This window comes from Amphibalanus amphitrite, unplaced genomic scaffold, assembly GCF_019059575.1.
Source record: "Amphibalanus amphitrite isolate SeventyFive unplaced genomic scaffold, NRLGWU_Aamphi_draft 000419F_arrow, whole genome shotgun sequence".
NCBI lineage: Eukaryota > Metazoa > Arthropoda > Thecostraca > Balanomorpha > Balanidae > Amphibalanus > Amphibalanus amphitrite.
The window spans coordinates 37,808-59,428 of NW_024881913.1; the positions used below are offsets into that span (position 1 = coordinate 37,808).

The 21,621-nt window shown below is 47.8% G+C and overlaps 1 protein-coding gene across 7 annotated transcripts; it reads right to left on the reverse strand.

Annotated features, from left to right (window-relative positions):
- Positions 1-972: 972 nt before the first annotated feature.
- LOC122391039 (lipase 3-like) lies at positions 973-19,826 on the reverse strand. 7 transcript variants are annotated; one of them, XM_043384560.1, is made up of 10 exons: positions 19,770-19,826; positions 14,067-14,259; positions 12,258-12,456; positions 6,399-6,513; positions 5,928-6,025; positions 5,200-5,345; positions 2,770-2,928; positions 2,126-2,210; positions 1,740-1,882; positions 973-1,511 (listed from the first exon to the last, which is right to left on the reverse strand). In XM_043384560.1, exons 2-10 carry the CDS (start codon positions 14,256-14,258, stop codon positions 1,344-1,346), a joined length of 1,305 nt encoding a protein of 434 aa, XP_043240495.1. In that variant the 5' UTR covers position 14,259; positions 19,770-19,826; the 3' UTR covers positions 973-1,343. The 7 variants fall into 7 exon arrangements, with proteins under 7 accessions (XP_043240495.1, XP_043240492.1, XP_043240497.1 ...); XM_043384557.1 differs by lacking the exon at positions 2,770-2,928 and adding an exon at positions 4,392-4,553; XM_043384562.1 differs by having other exon boundaries at positions 19,717-19,786.
- Positions 19,827-21,621: the final 1,795 nt, after the last annotated feature.

Sequence of the window (21,621 nt, forward strand, 5' to 3'; positions counted from 1 at the left end):
GGTGGTATCTATCTCCCTTCATCGGAGCATCCGCTTCCTCCCTTTTTCCTGACGAAGGCTTAATTTCCTATTTGATAAATGTCACTCTTCTCGACGCTTCCACCAAGTTTTGACTGACAACTTATACCGTTTCCTACCTCACTGGATGTCGCCTTTACGCACAACCTGGACAGTCAACTGTCATCATAGGTGCCGCCTGGTGTTCGGTTGTTCGGTTTGCACACGGCCGGTACCAAAGTAGACGACAGGCTCGAGTCAAAGGTCACCTTGTCATGCCGCGCAGACTGCGGCCGAAGGTGGTGGTGGCGACGGCGAGGGGTGTGGAGCGACTGGCCCTCTGGCAGAAAATGCCGGTTGTGGATACCGAAGGGCGGTGGAGGACGCCGGTGGAGGCCATCTCCCACACCCCCAACTGCACCCTCTGCAGCACACTCAGCCGGCGCCGTAAACTTCTCCGTGCCGGTCACAGTCGAGTCTGTCTGCTCGCCAGCGACCATAGGCGGCGGAACGGGGAGGGCACCGGGGCACCGTGCCCCCCTTTGAGTTTGGATTTTAACACTAGCCCTGGGCGTTGCATGGAAAGAATGGGACCAAAAATCGGCAGTGCCCCCCCCCCCCCCCCTTGATTGAAGGTGTTCCGCCGCTACTGCCAGCGACTGCTGCCTGCCGCTGTCGACCTTCGACGGAGGTTGACCCCCGCATGGCTCTCGAACTGGGGGCGTCCCGGTGAGTCGCTAGCGACTCCAGTCACTGCCGACAGTCCGGACTGACCGATCGTCGGCGGCGCGGACCTTATAAAGAACACTTTATTTCAAGGTAGGGAACGGTAGGGAATAGGGATTACTTTCAAGATCCCTACCGACTCAACCTAACTCATTTACTTAGTTCAGTGAGAGCTTATGCATCCGAGCCAATGCCTATGAGCAACTTCATCCCCCTGAGCAAAGTAGCATGCGCTGCAAAGGCATCGACGACGCGAGATAAATATATTTGCGTTCACTTGACGCTACTGGCACAAGGCATTCGCGGCGGTGAACTGCGGTCATTACGAAACAAGAGCTTCAGAGAGCAAATCCAACTTACATTGTGGTTTCTAAGCTGAATAGATGCTTCTTTTCGAAATATTATGAGGCCAGGTACCTACATTCTGACTGTTCCTTTTCCAAGGAACCACAGTCAGATAAAAACGAAACGAACAAAACTCCAAAGTCGCCGGAGACCTTCACAGGAACGGCAAACTTAAGCTTTTATTGATGTCATTCACCAAAATACTGCATGCCCTTTCGTCAAGCTTGGTGTTATTGTCACGTAATGGGATGTCGGAACCACTTATGGAAGTAGAGCTAGTGCTTCTGAGCGTTCTCGAACTTCTGGATGTTCTCGATCACGTGGTTGTAGACGAGGATGTCGCCGTCGATGGCCCACAGGTAGTCCAAGTGGTTGAAGGCAGCCAGCGGGACGCGGTACTTCTCAATGATGTTGGGAAGACCCTCAGCCAGCCAAGCCACATCCTGTCATAGAAGAACAAAATGGATGTGCTGTACTAAATATTTTCCCAATGCATAACTGAAGAATCTTAGCGAAATAAACAACATTAAGTAACGTAAATTTTTCTAAGAGGTGTCGGGGTTGTATTATGGACGGCATAACACCTGCTATGCATAGTAATAACGCACCGCATAACAAACCAGATACACGACAGGTATGGGGGTAACAAGCGTCAAAAATGCCCGTCTCACCTCCGGGTCGGCGAGCAGATCGTTATCGGACCAGAAGAGCGACACGGGACAGGTGACGAAGCTGAGATCGTACTCTGGCGGTGTCGCCTGGCCGTAGCGGGCAATGTTCTCCTCCTTACCCCAGTCAAAGTGCAAAAACTTCTCTGAAAACATAGCCCATAACGTCAGCTGCCGGTTTTAGCGAGGAAGGATGCCATAAACCTCTGTTACCATCGCAATTTCATAATGTTATGCTATCATTCAATGAATGTGGTCTGTGGACATGATTTTAAGTTCGAGTCGGGGATATATTCGATGCTGCATAAGCGATGAATGAACAGCATTGGTTGAAACACATTGGTCACGACCTATTATCCCGTCGGTTTTCGTCGTGATTCATGACTCACCGGCGTTGATCTCCTGGGCGTAGTGAATCACGGAGCGCGTGGAGGCACCGGCCGGCGTGTGGGCCAGGATGATCGGCAGCGCCGTCTGCAGATAAATTAGACGATTTTATGTTTGGGAACAGTATAGGAGCATTATTAAATATTGGGGTTTATTATTTATAAGCAAAAAGCGAACAAAGAATTAACTAGTTAATTACGAATCTACTATAAATGATTATCAACTATTACTGCTGACTCTGATTTAAATCATTAACATGATAGCGTTTAAAGGCAGAAAACCATCGAATATGTCAAGTTCCGTAAACAAAAAAAATCGAATGGCATACAACTATTCCAAGCTGCTATAGAACAATATTGCATGCTTTTATGCAGCGATGACATCCGAAACCAGTTCATGAGTACGTTAGAAGGGTCATGTGCTTGACGCTTGCCGAGGAAAGAACGGATTAATGGACTCGAGCACTGATATACACTTTAAAAGGGCAGCAGTACGCACTTCATCATCTTTTTGTGTGTAAATGATTTCACCTTAAATGATTTATTTCGAAGAAATTAATAGGCTCTGACACGAGAATGTCAGAGCTCTGAAGCTCTGATACGAGAGGCTTACTTCCACTCGTGTGGTTTTTGCATCACAGCAATACCTGGTTGAGCTGTTCCGGGTCATAGCCACAGAGCAGGAAGAGAATTTCGTCACAGATCTCGGACGTGGCCTCCCAGGGCTCGCACACCATCTCGGCCAGCAGGGTCATCAGCTCATCGCTCGGCAAGAACTCGTTCAAGCCCATCAACTCGGCCAGGGCCTGAAGACACATGCGGTGAGTAGCTACAGTGAGCAGGCATGCGGTTAAGCGTGGCGACTAACATGCGGTGTTTCGGTTAATGGTACGGTAGTGGGCCATGCAGGCATGCGGTTAGGATGCGAAGGCTATTCTCTTCTTCTTCCTATATCCCGTGATGAGTCTGGAGCTGAAAATGGTGAGTAGGTTAGCATTTAGAGACAGCCTGAGGTCGTTCTTCTAACTACGGTCATGCTCATTTATAACACCCTTTGGGCGATTCACCTCGCCATGCAGGATTCGCCTATCCATGCTCATCTGCATTTATAAACATAGATGTTCAACAAGCTTGCTGCTATTGCTCGTAATGCGACTAGGATGATATTTCATGGCTCATGCTCCACTTGCATAAGATTCCAGCCAATGAAATAACAAGCACGGCGCTTGCCTGTCACATCGAACGTTATCAGGAAAAATTAGACCTCGCAAAACCCACAGGTTACGCGCCATATTCACCGCACCCTGACCGCCCACGCACCATGGGGTCTTAGACCGCAGTCCAACAACGCTGCACGCTGCGGCAGTCGGCGCAGCCCACACGGCAGCCCGTGCATTGCGATACAGTCTACCTTGCAGTCGGGAACGCCTGTATAGCTACACCGTATAGGGAATGCCGTCACACTGGATGTGACACGTGGGTGCGAGGAATTTAGGAATCGGCAGTCTGGGAACTGGTGCATGTACTGTAAAAAAGGTGTGGGTAACCTTTCTACAAAAAGTGGTAAAAGTGCATATAAATGATGATTCAAACCTGACAGCACAAAGCAATGTGAAGCAATAATCGTGTCTATAGTGGCATCCCAATATGTGCGCTTTGTATGGGAGACGCTGGACGAACCGGCGCAGGCAGTTCTCATATCATGGTCACTGTGTTTTGAGTTGCATTTCACGCCGTTAAAACCAGACTGTTCTTTTTTTAGCTTATTTATCTATCGCGCTCCATTTCATCTTTGGGGGCGGGCAAAAATCACTTCTTCATTTCTTTCAGCAGGCGTTGCAACCATAAAGCAGGCGTGATAGATAACTTGATAGCTTGATGAACAAGCGTGATAGATGATGAATAACGTTCGATGTTGCTAAATCGAGCGTTGAAAGTATTTGTACAGCAGACTACTATGGCAACTCCGTTAGTTTTTAAGTCATGAATTTTCCTCAAAATTCTGCAATCGAGGATCCATGTTGCATTAACATTTCAAGCACTGTCTGCAGTCTTTTTCCGCGTGCAGATCATTGTTGCGTCGTCTGAAGCAGAGAGCCTCCATTGTTGGAAGAACGAGCGTTCAGCTTTCATGCATCTATAAACGTCTGGTTAGTGCGTATCATACAAGTTTGAAGTTAGTGCGTCTCATGCCGATAGATCGTATGCCGACAGCAAGAATAGAGCAGTCATTGCACCGCATGCCGACATATGATGCGACCTCACTCACTAAGTTGAACTGTTTCGAGTCGTAGCCAGCGATGGCGAACAGGGCGTTACGACATAACTCCTCCTCCACGTGATCGCGATCACAGAAATATTTCTGCACAATCCGCATCCAGTGACTACCCGCCGGCAGAAATTCGTTCTCTCCGAACCACTTGAAGAGTAGCTGAAAACGATGCACACATGTCGAGCCGTAGTCGGGAAGGGAGGAAAGTTGGGTCTCGAGTGGTAGAAGGAGGATAAAGCGCCGTCGGACTATTGATGCGCAGAGGAAAGCAGGTTATCACAATGGTAGGCAAAGTGGCAAAACACGTCAGTGTTCTACCAACCACACGGACCTGTGAAAGAAAAAACTGGGCGGCTAAGTACCAGTCACGTAAAATCAACTTGTGATGGCTAATTGTGGTGCCACATGCATAATTTCGTGACCGAAAGAATGCAAAATAAAAATAATTACACACCTAAGGCTCGTGAACTAGGCCACAAGTTACATAACTTTGCTGGAACACTGCCGGAGTATTTATCACACGCAGTGAATCTGTGCTATGCATCAGCTGACACGAATAGGAAAATACCACGCAGTTGCAACCACATCTATGGGCTCCAAGTAAAGCGATCAGCGTTTTATCTATGACAATCACGAACACAGTATGCGACCTGGCACAACCAACCAGTCGTACCAATGACTTGTCACGCTGGTTATCTTTTGACAGTGATCTATTACCGATGACCGAAGACCAGTGAACAATTTTTAACGACCGCCCTAACAACTTAACGACCGGGATAAGAAGCACTCTATCTTTTTGGCATACCTCGACTTCGTTGGCGTACGGCGCGAAGATCCTGATAACCGAGTGCATGTGGTCAACACGGGCCACCGGGCCCAGACCCTGCATCAGCGCCACCTTGTCGTTGTACTCGGGATGGTCGTTCATCATCACCCAGAACATGGTCGTTCCTGGGTGGAGAGAGAGATAGAGAGAGAGAGAGAGAGAGAGAGAGAGAGAGAGAGAGAGAGAGAGAGAGAGAGAGAGAGAGAGAGAGAGAGAGAGAGAGAGAGAGAGAGAGAGAGAGAGAGAGAGAGAGAGAGAGAGAGAGAGAGAGAGAGAGAGAGAGAGAGAGAGAGAGAGAGAGAGAGAGAGAGAGAGAGAGAGAGAGAGAGACGTCAAACGTCGAGCTTGGTTCTGTCAAGTCTGTCTAGATATTGAATCGGATGATTGCCACCCAGAATATGTCGTCACTGGGTACTGATTTCAAAATAGAAACTACCGTCGTGCAGGATATAATAGCATTCATTTTATCTTAGGATATGCGTCATCGGAAGGATGCTCGTATGCTTCAAAAGTGAAGCACCGACAAGTTTGATAAGACTGCAATCGGGTGAAGTGTTCACTATATGTATTTGCATTACTTATCCAGTTTACGATAAACCCCAAAAGCCATTAGATCGTTCCAAAAATACAAAACAGAGCTCTCGAGACTGAGTGACTGGCGATGGGAGGCTGGGTTTCGGACTCCGCCGACTAGATAGGCGACTCACCCATGGAGTGGCCGACCCAGAAGATCTGCTGCTGACCGGTCGTCTCCAGGATGTAGTCAATCATAGCAGGGGAGTCGTACTGACCCATCTGGTCCCACCTGAAACACACACCAGTGTCGATGCAGGCTCGGTTTGTCGAGACATCTACGTACCCTCGGATGTTGGAAATATCACACACTTTACTTTATAGCGACCTCAGAAAACTTGCTATTTTATTCGCTTCCATCCTACCGAAATTCACAGGCTAGATCGACCAAAATTATTATACAACTACACCTCACTCTAAAACGATGCATGGTATAATGTTTGGCATTGTTCACTAGCCACAGTTTACAGTTACAGTTAGTGTTAATTTCATTACGCTCCGATAAAAACAGTACCACAGCTATCTATAAGAATCTTGACGACAACAATTCAATATGAGAGACAATAACAAACGCAGTTGAATAAGTAATTAACCGCGCAGCGTACGTGAATTTCCAGAACTCGGGGTCGTCGGCAGTAATGTTGACGTGCGACCGCGAGTACGTGTTACCGCGGGCGTTTCCCAGCCACACGTCGTAGCCGCGGTCCGCCAGCATGTACGCTGCAGGTAAAAAAAAAAACGTAGCAGCCGTCAGCTCACCTCGCAATCGATGAGCAAATGTTTACTTTTTAGTTTATTGCAAGTCATTCCTTATGCAGGCTATGAAGAAAGAAAGGAAAGGTTTAGCCTAATTTTCCATATCAAACAATAGGTACTATTTGAATTGCCTAGATTTTTTTTATCTAATTAGCAGAGCCATCGTTAAAAAACGAAATTCTTCATGACATCTGCCCATACAAAAGGGCAATATTCTAAGCAAGCCTGAATTGTGAAGTTCCTCTATAGATTGCACGTCCATTGCCTTTTCATTCAATTCAACGTTATTACGAGCGAGCGAGCGCAGCGAGCGAAGCGAGTCTTTTCAATATACCTAACGGAAAAATCTCAGTATGAGCGGCCCGGCCCGGCCTGTAACGCTTTTGAGAGGCTTATATCTCAGCAACCGCTGGACCGATTGGCCTGCGGTCTTTTTTGCTGGGTAGCCCCATCCCTTCTACCCCGTAACAGACTACTTTTGATACATCTCAGTGACCGTCGTGGCACGTGCCACGTGAAAAGTCAAGGGTGTTCAAGCTGTTTTGCAAAAGTAGTGATTTTGACAGGCTCATATCTCAGCAGCCGCTTGGGCGATTGACTTGCGGTAATTTTTGTAGGGTAGCAGCATCCCTTCTACCAAAAATAGGATACTCTCGATGCATGTGGGTCACCCCCAGTGCACGTGCAAAATACAACAATAAGAGGTCTAAAATTTGTTCCCATTTTAACAACTCGGTAATTACTGGGGCGATTTCGCTGAAACTTGGCATACAGGTAGGCACCCACCAAGCAATGCATTCCCATGTGTTGCGGTTAGGGTGCTACTGCACGTGCGCACGTGCAGGGGGCGTTTCCAGATCTCGAGAACGGCTGGACCGATTGCGCTCAAATTTGGTACACGGTTGGGGACCGGTTAGTAGGGTGCCGTGCAAAAGTCATTTTGGACCCCATTTGCACGTGCGCACGTGCAGAATGCCGCTTCCAGATCTCAGGAACGGCTGGGCCGATTGCATTCAAATTTGGCACACCGCTAGCGACCGGTTAGAAGGGTGCTTTGCACGAGCCCGTTGGAAGTACCCTCTCGCCCTTCCGCACGTGCATGGCTCACTATCTCGCTCGCTCGTTCTTCGCCCAAAAGGCGTTTTACTGGTTTTAGCGGAAAGCGGGACATTATGCGTTAGTCCAATCAAAGCCATTATCATGCACGTCTCGGTATAAGGGACCGAACGCTGAAGCCACAAGCCAGGGCAGTCACCCTAGACCAAGTGCAACAGCGTCAACTTCTTCGCCAATCGCCACCACCAGGATCGCCACTATTAGCCACCATGTTGTGTCTCTTGTTAGGTTAGGTTGTCACTGATAGCCACTGTTCAATCCAGTGATGTCATTACAATTGCTCCAGTGACGTCACCTAGCGGTCGGTGCGGGTTCAGCAGCCAGGCGGCCGAGCTGTCCATCAGGCCGTGCTGGAGGAGAACGGGGGCGCCTCGGCCCGGAAGGCGGTGAACTCCTAGGAGGTATCCGTCCGCAGTAGTCACTATGTGCTCCTCGGCAGCGTAGCCCCGAGAGCGGGCCATGTCCAGCTGGTCGGAGTCAGAGGTCACGGGTCACGGGTCAGTGAGCGTTCAGAGGTCAGTCAGGTCAGTGATAGGTCACAGGTCAAACACATGTCAGAGATTCAGCCAAAGGTCAGCGAGATGATAAAGGTCATTTGCTCGTCTTAAGCAGTTAGATATCAATGGTCATTGGTCAGTAATGGCCAGAGGTCAGTAATCAGAGATTGGTAACAAATAAGAGGTCAGTCAGAGGCCAATAGGTCAAAAGACACTCAGCGGTCAGTAACTGATCAGAGGTCAGTCAGAAGTCGGTTAGAGGTCAGCCAGAAGTCAGTGACAGGTCAGAAGTTAACCCGCGCCCACCTGGGGGGGGGTGTTTGAACACCCCCCTTGTGGTTTTTCGCGAATATCTCAAAAACGGCGGCGCGGAGCGCCGCCGTTTTTGGTACACCTTATCATACATCAATTCTACACATGTTGTGAAAATTTCAGACCAAGGTCATTCAAGGTCAGGTCACCAGGTCACTTGAAGTGACCTCACCTCATAAAAACTTTCAATGTCTGTCATAGCTACACCGAGTGACCGATCGCTTTGAAACTTTCAGCGATTGCTAAGAGCAATAGCATGTACAAAATGTATATCTCAGAATTTTGATATCGATGACCTAAGGTCAGGTCAATTTTGCGACCTCCCCATTATAAGTCAATGGGAGAAAATTGAAATGCGCCTCTTTTGGAGGAAAGACATTATAAACACTCCCAAACACCGAATTACAAGTGGTTTAGACACACTGAACTTGAAAATGGTGTCCGTGACCCTTGTTTATGCCCTGAGGTCATCTTAGGTCACGAATGGTATCTAACAGTTTTTCGCAAACAACTTTTGATAGAGGCATGCTAGAGCGATGAAAACGCCTTAGATGTGTTCAGCTCGACGATACGGATCGACTGATATGCAACATGACCCTTCCCGGTCAGGTCATGACCTTGACCTGAGGTCAAATTTTCAAGTTGACCTTTCAAGGTCAAGTTATAGTTCATTCGATGTGTCTTGACGAGAGGAACACGATGCTGGTAAAAATAAGCTCGTACAAGGCTTGGGTCAAAAGTTATTGCAGAAAAACTGTTTTCGAAAAAATCGGCTATTTTTGCAGTTTTTGCCCCCTGCAGGCAAAACCGTTGACGTTAGGTCAAATCTGAGAGAATTACTCAGAAAGGGCGTTAAAAGGGCTATCGAATGCGCTTTTCCGCGGCGCTGTAGCTCTATCGGTTCCCGAGTTATGCGTTGGCTTCTTGGAAGTTTTCGACATTCGACCTGGAAATCGGCGAAATTTTGCCTTCAATGACCTCTGGTGACCTGACCTTTGACCTGACCAAAAAATTGACCGAAGTAATTTCGTCATTATTTTTTACGCTCTTTCGAACGCCGCCTTCCGCGTATCGCTACGTGGCCCAGGAGCCGAGTTACAAGGGGGGGGGTGTTCAAACACACCCCCCCCCCAGCAGGGCGTGGAAATCCAGGACCCCCAGCAGGGCGCGGGTTAAAGAGAGGACAGGCAGAGAACAAAGGTCGTTCAGAGGTCATAGGTCATCTGAAAGGTCAGTGAAAGCCCTAACTTGGAAATGGGATTGGTCAGAGGACAGGCATCAGTCAAAAGTCTGAAGTCAGTTCAGGTGGTGATTTCAGAGGTTAGATATTGGTCACAAATAAGCGATTGGTCTCGAACCCGACCCCAGTCATAAATAAGAGGTCAGCATTAGGTCAAAGGTCAGAGAAAAGTCGAGTACCTAAAAGGCCAGTCATGTGATGAGTCGGTCATTATTTCACGGAAAAGCTATATTCATACATATTATCTATAAACCAACTACCATGTATACCACTCAGAAATAGATCACTGGTCACTGGTCAGTAGTGGTCAGTCAAGTCAATCAGGTATACGGTTCGTGTCACTAATCAGTGTCAGGTAAGATGTCTGTTTTGGGAATTCAGCGCTTACTCAGCTACAGCACCAAATATGCAGCAGTCAGCTAGCGCCTCGAAATTGGCGGCTATCCCGCGCCCCGTAGGGCTACCGGCGGACCCTACCACCCGTAGGGGGGGGGCCGTTTCGGCCCCCCCCCCCCTAAGATCTCGGAAAGTTACCGGCCGATTTTCAAAATTCAAACGGCGTTCGATAGCCCCACCCGGGAACTACCTTGTGACCAAATTTCATTGACCTAGGTCAAACCGATGACGTCACAGGTCAGGTCAAAGGTCAGATTTTCACCGTTCACAGGCATTTCAAGAAATGTGTTGTGAAATCGAGTTAATTGGTAATTTATTGAAAACCATCGATGGTACATTGTTCGTCAAACACATACTTTGCTATCTGAGGTCACTGATACCAGGTCAGGTCACAGCGAGGTCAGGTCACCGGGGTCACAATATGAAAGTGTCGTGTGATACATGATTTATGGTCCATTTTACATGACAAATGCGATTATGTGGGTTAGGCAGCCTTTGGGGCCAGCCTAGGTCACGTTTTGGTGAAGGTCAGGTCAAGGTCAGGTCAAATAAGGTCAAATTTCAAATTTGATATTTTTGCATAAAATGGGTATCGATTCGATGCAGCTCGTCACGGGGAGTCTAATGGTGGTCTTTGTTTTGCTCTACGAGGTCTAGAACTGCCAAAAATTGAGTTTGAAAATTTGACGTCATCAATTTTGAACAGTTTTTTCGCTATAACTTGGCCAAAAAACGAGGTATCGATCTGAAATTCGGTATGTAGATAGAAGACGATAGGTACTATCACATATATTCCGGTTTTTTTTGAAACTCAAAAAACTTTTTGGATTTTTTGGCTAATATATCCAAAAAAAATGTTTTTTTGATTTTTGGGGTTCAAAACTCAAAAATTTCAAAAATCCGAGATAGCAGTTTTGTAGCCCTGTCAATTCTACACCTTTTATGTCTTGATCATTTTTCTGTATCTTCAAAGCTGTAGGCCTGACAGGTCTTCTCGCGAAGGTCTTTTTTCGGTCGAAAATGACAGAACATGACGTCATTCTGACGTCATTTGTGGCCAACCTATCATAGCCTCTGGAAAAATTTTTGGTCACAATGTGTAAAATTGATGCCCGGAGGGGTCCTGAAAGTTTGGTGGCGATATCTGAAGCGGTTTGGGAGATATCGACCGAAAAGGACAGGGGGGGCCGTTTCGGCCCCCCCCCCCCTACGGGGCGCGGGCTATGACTCACGGCTGGCACGAGACACCGATGAACGGTAACAAGACCCTTTGGTTGCACAAGCACACACGACAAAAACGATAGACGGTATTTCAAACAACAAAAACCAAAGGCACGCACCGCTGCTGGCTGGTGACAAAGACGAAAGCTTTTTCCCATTGGGCACATAACTGAGAGGTCAGGAACGCTTTGTCTGGGGCTAAAACGGGACCTAATGAAAAAAGGAAAGTTCGCCGAAAAAAAAAATTATCCTTAAGTTCATCGTAGTTTTTTTCCAAGTCAATTCAGTTGCAGCAGTTGGTTAGACCTTACCGAGCGATGAGATGCATCCATAGCGCAGGTAGGCAACCGTATTTCCCTTTTTTTTTAGGTTTACTATGGGACATTTGCTCCAACCGACCAAGTGAGCTGATCATTGACGGTCAGGTCAAGCGACCGGGCTTTGGACAGTTGCACGATGACCGTTAAAAATTCCGATGCAATAAGTAACTCGTGCAATGCAGTGTTGCATTGAATAGGCTTTTAGCTGACTTGACTTATGTGATAGAAAGACAAGCAGTACCTAAAGTCCACACCGCGCTTGTCAGCAGTTCTCCAATCTGAATATGGTAAGAGGTAGCGACCTCTGTGGCCACTGGCAGTGGCCCTTCTCCAACCTTGGCACGGCACTACCTAGTGCCTGGAGAGTCTCCAGTGGAGATGGGCTATGCTTGTGACTCTGATCATAAGCTATTACAACCTCCAGATGTTTCCCTCAATAAGTCTCTCGTACACATCACTAAGCAGCCTACCTCAGGCAGTCGGTGTAACATCATGCGAGCAACAGCACAGTCACAAAACAGCCCATAAAGCTTCACACAGCAAACCCCTCAGGAGCGACACGAGCCATCCAGTATCACGTTTGCAGCGACATCTATATGACCATACCCAGCGCCCTCTCGGGAGGCTGCATGATCCAGTCGGAGCTGGCGGAGAGCAAGCCGTGCTGGAGATGGACGGGCGTACGGGGTCCCTCGCCGGGTCCGTCCCGTCCGTACGGGATCCGGTGCAGAGACAGGATGTATCCGTCGGCCGTGGTGACGTCATGCTGCTCGGCCACGTAGCCGTTCTCACGGATCAGCTCCAGCTGATGTCGGCAGAGCGGTGACGTCAGAACGAGGGAGGTGACGTCAGCACGTCAGGTGGGCATGCCAGAATCTTGGCTGTGCCAAAGGTCGAGCTGCATCTTGTGTCGGAGTTGTTGGTCAAGAATGCGTCTGGTTCGTCCGTGGCGTCAAACAGCGTCTGATTCGTTAGCCTCAACCTACCTCTCAGTTTGTCTTAGCCACCTGTCGTCAGCGTAAGCTAGTCGTGGTTTTGGAATCACTTCGTCACCAGTCTGATGTCCAATAAGCACCAATATCTGTCCAACATCGATCGGTCACACCAGCGGGTCAATGGTCACCTCGCTGGTAAGGTGCCGACTGCCGATATGTCTTCTTACCCTAATACCTCCCTGGATTTGGGACACCGTCGTCGCGTACTATGCATGTCCCCGCGTTCTTGAGAGAGCATCAGTTTACCATTACGAGTCAGCATTGTGAGGCTGTCAGCTCTGTGTCACAATGTAGTAATCAGTCCGAGTTGTCTTGGTCAGCACTAGCGAAGCAGGTTTAGTTGACCCTCCGCCCCCCCCCCCCCGGTCACCCTGCTGCGTAATCCTCATCTTCCCGTCTTCGGTCACGCGTCTCCGGTCACCCGTCTTCGGTCACGCGTCTCCGGTCACCCGTCCTTCCCTTATCATTACGCCCTGCTCACGCCCTACCCAGCCCCCAAACGTCCTTTGACAAACGTCTCGTCATCATACGCAGCCCCACCCCTCTCCCTGGCGAGGCGAGCTATCCCTTCCCCCACCCCCGCCCCGACTCCCTAACCAGTGACCAGCGACCATCATAAGTCGCCCAGTCCGCCCCCCCCCCCCCCCCACTCCTCGGCCCCTTCCTCGGCCTCCTGTCCCAGTACCCTGAACCCCCGGCCAGCCCCCCTTGTATCCGCCCCCGGGACATGTGACCCACACACCCATGTCACACCCTCGCGAGTCTTTACAAATACCTACGTCGTGTCGCGCCCCTCGGGCCATATCACTGCAGGTGTCAGTTCTCAGCGAAACTCGGCAGGTGTCTGGTCACGGTCGAGTCTGGGACATTAGGCTCGTCCCAATAAGACGGTGTTATGTAATCAGTAACCAAAGATAGAGATGAGTAAAGAAGCTTGCATTACAAACGGATTTTGTTTTGAGTAGAGATCGCAAAGCATGATTACTGCATGATATAGCGCAGCTGGGTAGATGATTCAAAATGCACGTATCCTACCTATATCTGCAAAATAAATTATAAGAAAGGTAATAAAACGGTAAAAAGTTGCCGAAAAAGCTGCTACAGCAAACTGAAAGAAAGTGAATCGTAGAAATGTATGGGTTTCAAACTTATTCACTGGAGACAATCATCATAAAATCCGCTAATCAGGACTATTCACCTGTCAGTGTATGAATTATTTAGTTCCGTCTGGATAATCCGTTCCAACAATTGTTGGCCTTATCATCGAGACTCATAAGTCCCATCGTGGTTTTCTCCATTATGTCTACAGACATCGACAATTCTCACCGTGGTTTTGTCCACACCAACCGTTCGTCTTGGCGGTTCCCAGTTCCCACGGCCACCGTGGTTTTGTCCATCCGCCCGTATCGGCGTTTCTCACCGTGGTTTTGTCCATATCGTTATCCAGTGCGACGTCCAGCTGGCCAGCTGAGCGCGGGTCGTCCCGCATGTACTGTTGCATGTCCGGACTGCTGGCCAGCTTCCTGAGCAGCTGCCGGTAGCTGGGTGGGTCGGCGATGCGGCCCGCCGCCAGCGCCGCCGCCGCCGCCAGAAGAGCCAGGTAGAACCGCATCCTTCAGACAGACATAAACGGGGAAATAGCTGGGTCAGCGGCAGGTAGATGTTGGCAGTAGATTCAAATGAGCGTGCTATTCTGAGATGTCCTCAACAAGCAACAAGCTTTGCTCGGCTGGACGGACTACGGGGTGACAGCATATGTATTATGTAAGTACCTATAGCCTTGAACGGCCCGTTTGAGCGCCATCTCCCCTAACCTCTATTCACCGTACCGCCTCGATTGGCTGAACAATTTACCTGGGCTGGGTGTTAGTTTATGATTTATATCTCGAACTGAGCTTCGAATTTGCATCAACATTCAACCGGTGCGAGCGACTTTAGCGAGTGTCATTTGAGCGAACGTCATTTGAGCGAACCATTTTCAGCGAATGGCAATTCAGCGATTATCAAGTTTATCGATTATCAAATATAGCGATTATCAATTTTAGCGAAAGCTATGTTTCAGCGACATATATTTAGTCGACTACAATTTGAGCGACTGTCAGTTCAGCGAAACATTTCATCGTCCTGTAGCGGTGGATTTTTTTTTTCTTTTGCGAGCGTATGCGTACGAATGTTTCCGGAATTTCTCATGGTTATCCGGTACTGGATGGCGGATGTCGCGCGTTCAAAGGTCAGGCATTGAGCTCCAATTTTAATGCTACATTTGTCAAAAATTCCAACGGTTCAATTTCACACCCCCCCCCCCCATCTCTCATCTCTATCAGCCCTATCTCTCACGTTCCACATTTTCAATTCAAATTTTGCCCGCCTCCTTCCCCTCCCATGCACCCCTTGTTGGTCGTCCGATATACATATGTTTCTTCAAAATTCAAATGATTGTAGCGGAATACAAGTATTAATAAGCAAATTCTTGTTTGTGATAGTCTAGATTTGTAGGACCGTAGTTGTTCTTGCCGTTCAACCAACCGATTCTAATAACAAACAGAGTGTAAAATACAAAGTTGGGCCTGTATTCAATTCACGGCGACAGAAACAAAAGATAACAAACAAATTGACTTTGCCAAGGTCCGAAGACAGACTGATCCGCCGAGCAGTAAAGACAGAAGTGCCCGGCTGCGACTCAAAGACCGAAGTGCCCCACCGCGCGGCACCGGCCGAGTTCACGACACACACACCCATACGTCACATATACACGTCAGACATACAGATGTACGTCATATCATAGCACCAATCAGAAGCGGGCAAGGACAGGCGTCGCAGGTGAGGAGTGAGGACCATATAAGGATATTGTAAGTGGGCGAGGGGGCTGGGCAGTAAGTAGGTACAGAGGGAGGTGGAGGATGGGGTAGGAACGAATTTCGTTACAATGATGCGTAAAGAGATGCAATAATTTCGGAAAAGTAGCAACTGATTGACTTTCGTCGCGTTCGGTCATTCGCTGTAACTGCATCGCTCAACTGGTCTCCCACTGACCACCATATGTTCGCTCAATCTGGTTTCGCTGATTCTGGTCCTCGCTAAAGTTGATAATCGCTGTGATTGAATTCGCCGACTTGACAATCGCTGAAAAAGCCAATCGCTTAAATTGATCATCGCTGAAAATGTTTCGCTCAAATGTCGTTCGCTGAAATGACGTTCGCTCAGGTGTCGCAGAACCACATTCAACGTGTTTCTTATTTCGTAGCGCGATGACTAGCTATTCCACACAGCTGTCGAGGAAATGACTCGACAAAACCACGCGACACAGCGACCAGAGGATGTCCGGTCTCTGCCGAGGGATCTCGGTCACGAGAGCTGACTCATACCGAACCAAATCGACATATTATAGTTTGTGTTACAACTCCCGTCTTCGGCCAGACGGTCATGCGTACGAATACGGCGCAGTTGTCCGAGAAGGTACGCTGAACTCCAATGTTATTGGCGGCGCGAATACGCATACGGTTCAGGTCCGTGTTGAGTTGACACGGTAAGACGTGAAACAGACGACACGCATAGTCCCTTGAGACATCCTAGCCGTGTTATGTATAACATAGTACGTAGGTACTTTGCATAAGATTGTGGGTATATAGGTTTCCGTAGCCGTACTCTGTGACCGCAATTATGCAGTGATTAGTTCAACTTACGTACCTAAAAGGAAATTACAATAATTCAAGTTTCGATTTCACGAAACGGGCAGTCAGTTTTTATCTTTATTATCAAATTAAGTTATCAGTTTGACATTTATTTTAATTTATCCGACCTATGTAGGTGCAAACTTCTACAAGATCATTTTTTGTCGAATGATCTATACTTTCCTCTGCGTTACTTTGAGCTCCTGGCTTGTGAGATGCTCCACTGGACAGATTATATGGACAAGATCCTTACGAGGCTGAATAAAACGTTCAAATTTACGTAGTCAAACACGGTGCTGGTGCGGAAACGGGATCGGTGCTGATCGCTGATAACTACGCACCCGACCTCGGACCGACGCGCTGCTGCACACGTGACACACGAAGTCGCTACCGCCCTGGCCAGGCGTGCACATATGACAGGAAGTGAAAGGAATCCACTGAGCCTAACGGATTAGATTGAAATTGGAGAGCCGGTAGGCGAAGCTAGAGCTGCGCGACTCCACGGGTTATGACAATGCAATGTCGCACATAATTGTAACAGTCGGTGCCAGGTCGACACAATGCCATAAGATAAAAACGCTGAACGTTTTGGACTCGAACTCATTTTCTTCCTAAAAGAAACAAGAAGTGCTGAAGATTTCACCTCAGGTAGTCGCAAAATTCATGCATTTCATTCAACACCTCAGGTCTAATTCCTGCCAAACATTCGACTAAATGGGAGAAGCTCGCATTAAAGAAATGGTATGTCTTAATCATTGTATCTAACTGCCCTGTCTGTTTACGCAATTTTATATAGATGCAAGTTAGATATTCATCCAATTTACCTGATGTCACAGGAGACGGTTGATACTGCTCAAAACTCCGCTTCTTACAATCCTTACAATCACCAACTCTCACAAAGCACCACCGTCACCAACCCTTCCTCTCGTTCACCAACTCTACACTACCACACTTGCGTCACTGCTCAGGGTCCCGGCTGGCCCAGTGCCACCACAAACCAAACTGAGACCGGTGTCAGGCGGCCTGTTGGACCGTCGCGCCGCGCCGAGAGAGAGTTGGAGTCGGCCTACTTGGGACGGCCGAGCCAGCCGACTGCTGCTGGACGACCCCGGTCAGTGCTGCGCGGGCGGCGCTGGGCTGGTTGGGATGCACTGAGCGGTGCGGGTTACGGTTGACCGGGACGCGCGCGTGTGAGAGTCGGTGGGTCAGACAACGGGTGGCGTGCAACTAAATGAACCGGTGCGGTGCAGCGGCGGCAGGTCAATGTTGGGGCCGATGGGTGTGATATTGGATGAGGTGGGATTTTTTGTACGGTTTATTTTATGTGGCAAAAGAGGAGGAATATCAATAATGTTTTCTGCTTTTGAAACTCGTCAGTGACTTGTTACACCTTCGGAATAGCATACCATTATTATTGATTCACATAGTTGTATGATGCAATAATTATCCAACCGTTCCGTGCTTCTATCCTCAGGATACAGAAATCCTTCTCCTCCACGCCGCAACTCCCCTCCGGGCTGGACAGGCAACTTTATCTCATGCGGGCTGCTCCCTTGGAGCGGCACCGCTGCTCCCGAGGGAGCGCATGCCCCGTAGCCGGGTGCAATGAGTGCCTTGGGGCTGGGTGGCCTGTCCTCTGGACGGGCTCAGCCCCGGCGACTCACTAGGGTGCCTGCCCAGACCAATGTCTCCACCTTTATCCTATCATCCTCCCGGCTCTGAAATGGTCTTGCCAGACCGAAAGGGCCTAACCCAACAAAAAAAAACAAACAAACAAACAAAACAATAATCATAACATGCTGCGGTTTATATTTGAATCGCGGTGGTTATGGTTTTTATATTATTTGAATTTTGATTTAGGCATTTTAGGCTAGCTTCAAGGGATTATGCATAAATTGGGTCGGGCCCGGAGTAATTCCAACCACTGATACCCTCGAAAGCATTTCTCTCCCCCCCCCAACCGCGTCTAAATCCACAAATAAAGAAGCTATGCAGAATGTAAAGCTGTACCTTTACAGTAATGGGCAAGGTAAGGCACACTATAGCTCTATTTTTGCCAAGTCGGTGAAACAGCTCGGTTCAAAACCGTATTATGTAAAATTATCAAACTCAATTTGTATCCGTTGTAGACCACGCAGACTGCAGAGTAAAACGAAGACCACCATTGGATTCTGCGTGATGAGTTGCATAGAATAGTCACCCTTTTGATGCAGAAAAATATCAACTTTGAAATTTGACATTTTTTACCTGACCTTGACCTGACCTCCACAGAACAGAACCTGAACCGGCTTTACTGGTCGTATAATCCACACCATTGAATTTGAAATGTAGATCGAATTGGCCATAAAACATGTATCATACAACCCTAGTATAGTTGGGTCCATATTGCGACCATTTATGATTTAAGACCTGACCTCTGTGACCTGACCTGGCATCAGTGACCTCCTAAGCGCATACAATATTAGGCGACCAACGCTGCACTGATAATTTTCGATAACATGCCTTTAATTCGGCGTTATGACGCATTCCTTAGAAGGCCCGTACTCGGTGAAAATGTGACCTATGACCTGACCTTTGACGTCATTGGCTGCACCTATAGGTCAACGAAACCTGGTGAAAGGGTAGTTCCCTGGTGTCGCTATTGAACGCCGTTTGAATTTTCAAAATCGGTCGGTAACTTTTCCGAGATCTGAGGAAGGCCGAAACGCCCCCCCCCCCCTCCCCCCAACGGGTGGTAGAGCCCAACGGCCGGCGCGGGTTAATGCCAGATGCATGATCAGTGCCCAGTGGCTATATATACATCATATAAGACTTATCATGTGGCAAGGTTAATTAGAGGTCATTCGAGGTCACATGAGGTCAGCATAAAACTTTTTCCAACCGTTTCAAGACATAATGGATGTCATTCGACGCGTCTTGAGAGAACGAAGGTGTGGTACTGCGGTGCAAGCTCTAGGACCACATCTGTCTGTTGAAGTTATTTACGAAAAACAAAACTAAAACCCACTAAAACACTAAAAACACTAAAACCCCACGGACCTTCACCTGCCCTATGACATCCTTATGACTATGGGTCGACATAATAAGTGTGCCTAATAATATTTCAGAGGATAAAGACTGCTATTATTTATAACTGGGACTTTACTCGTCCAAACCATTTTTCCAGCAAAACGTAGTTCGATTGTGCAATGGCATCTCAGCTTTGCTGAAAAATCTTGGGTAACACACGTATAGCCATAGAAGCAGCATTTTCTTTTTTAACTGAATTCATCACTTCACTGAATGTTGCATGCCTATTGCCAACCTAAACGGAGCCTTGGTGAAGCAGTCCTGAGACCAGAAGAACAATGAACCGCAGTATACTGTCAGGACTCAGGAGTCGCGGCCTGCATCGTATACCTGTCTGTGTGGAGTTGCCAGACGTGCGCTCAGGAGTGGCGACCTGCACCTACCTGTCTGTGTGGAGTTGAGGGGCCGACTGCCAGCCGTCGCAGTCGATGGCGACCTCAATGTCACGGACTCAACGGTGGCCACCTGGGGCCGTCTCACGATGAGAGGCGGGACGCTGTTTTCAGCCCGCTGCTGGGGACCATCCCATTTCATGGCCCCCCCGATAACACTTTGAAATTTGGCCTCAGAGAAATTGAAAAGAGAAAAGAGAAAAACAAAGAGAAATTGAAAGCCAGAGTGAGAAGTCGGCCTTGCAGCTGTGTGTACTGGTTGTCTTGGTTAAAAATCGTGTTTACCTAATTACCTTAGCCCTCGCGGGCCCGGGGGGGGGGCGTTCTTCGCCCCCCCTGGCGAATATTTGCGGTAGCTTCCGAACGCTTAGGGATAGGAAAGCGAAACTTTCAGTACCTTTTCTCCCATCAATTTGACATCTTCTGAAGTAAAAATTTTTGACCTAGCTTCCTTGATGACGTCACAAGGTCCATTTTTCTAGACCCCTGCACGGCAAACTTCGGCGTCACATACGCGAACTTCAAATAGCTGCTAAGAATAGAGTTTTAGAGATAAAGACAAATGACGAGTACGGTAGTGACCTAGAGAAAAATAGAAAAATAGTTTTGGTGACCTGAGGTCAGAGGTCAGGTCAACGACCCCGAAATGTGGTTTTAGTTTTTCGCAAATAACTTCGACAAAAATGGTCCTAGAGCTACGGCAGTGGCACCATCGCATTCGCCTTGTCAAGCCGCGTCGAATGATATATATTTTGTTCGTAAAAGGTCAAGTTTTATGTTGACCTCATGTGACCTCGAATTACCTCTGGTTGACCTTGACACATGAAAGGTCATTTATGATGGATTTGTACCCGCTGATCACGAATCTGGCATCTATTTTCCTCTAAGCATTCATTTAGAGCTTCCGGGTGGCAAAATTGTCTTATTTATTATTGCTAACTTGAATCAGTGAAATAGCCTCTAGCAGGGATACTCTTCTGTCATGTGACCTTGACCTTTGAGTAGCCTTGTATCGTAAGATGAACCACAAATAGGGAACTGATTAGCCTCAAAACATTTCAAAACATCTTGGAAGTTAGCACGCATGATGTGCGAAAAAGTGCCAAGTTGGAGGTCAATTTTGAGCGTGATCTTGACCTTGACCTTTAATTTTAAGCACATTTTTTGAGTCCTCAGATTCTCTCCTTTCGTTTGACGCCCAATTTTGCCGGTTTGATGCAGCCTGCCGTCCTCTAGAAGACTTACTTTGAGATCACTACACATGTGACGGTTTTTGCCTTTGACCTTGACCTCTGACCTTGAATATTGACTTGAGGTCAAAAATTTTAGGTGCTTGCCTTTAGAATCGTCTCGTAAAGACCTTTCGTTTGGTATCGCTTTTGTTTCCGTAGCTCTCTTATCCCGCGACCTGGTGGGGGGGGGCTATTTTTTGTCCCCCCTCCAGACTTTTCAATATATCTCCAGAACCACTGCGCCGATCGTCACCAAACTTTCAGTACCCTCCCGGACATCAATTTTACACATTGTGACCAAAAATTTTTCCAAAGGCTATGATAGGTTGGCCGGAAATGACGTCAGAGTGACGTCATGTTCTGCCGTTTTCGACCCAAAAAAGAGTTTCGCGGGAAAAGCTGTCACTTGTCAGGCCTATAGCTTTGCGAATACATAAAAATGATAAAGACATAAAAGCTGTAAAATCAACAGGGCTACAAAACTGCTATCTCGTATTTTTGAAATTTATGGATTTGGACCCCCAAAAATCAAAAAATGAATTTTTTGGATATAATAATCTAAAAATCCAAAAAGTTTTTTGAATTTCGCAAAAACCGGAATATATGTGATA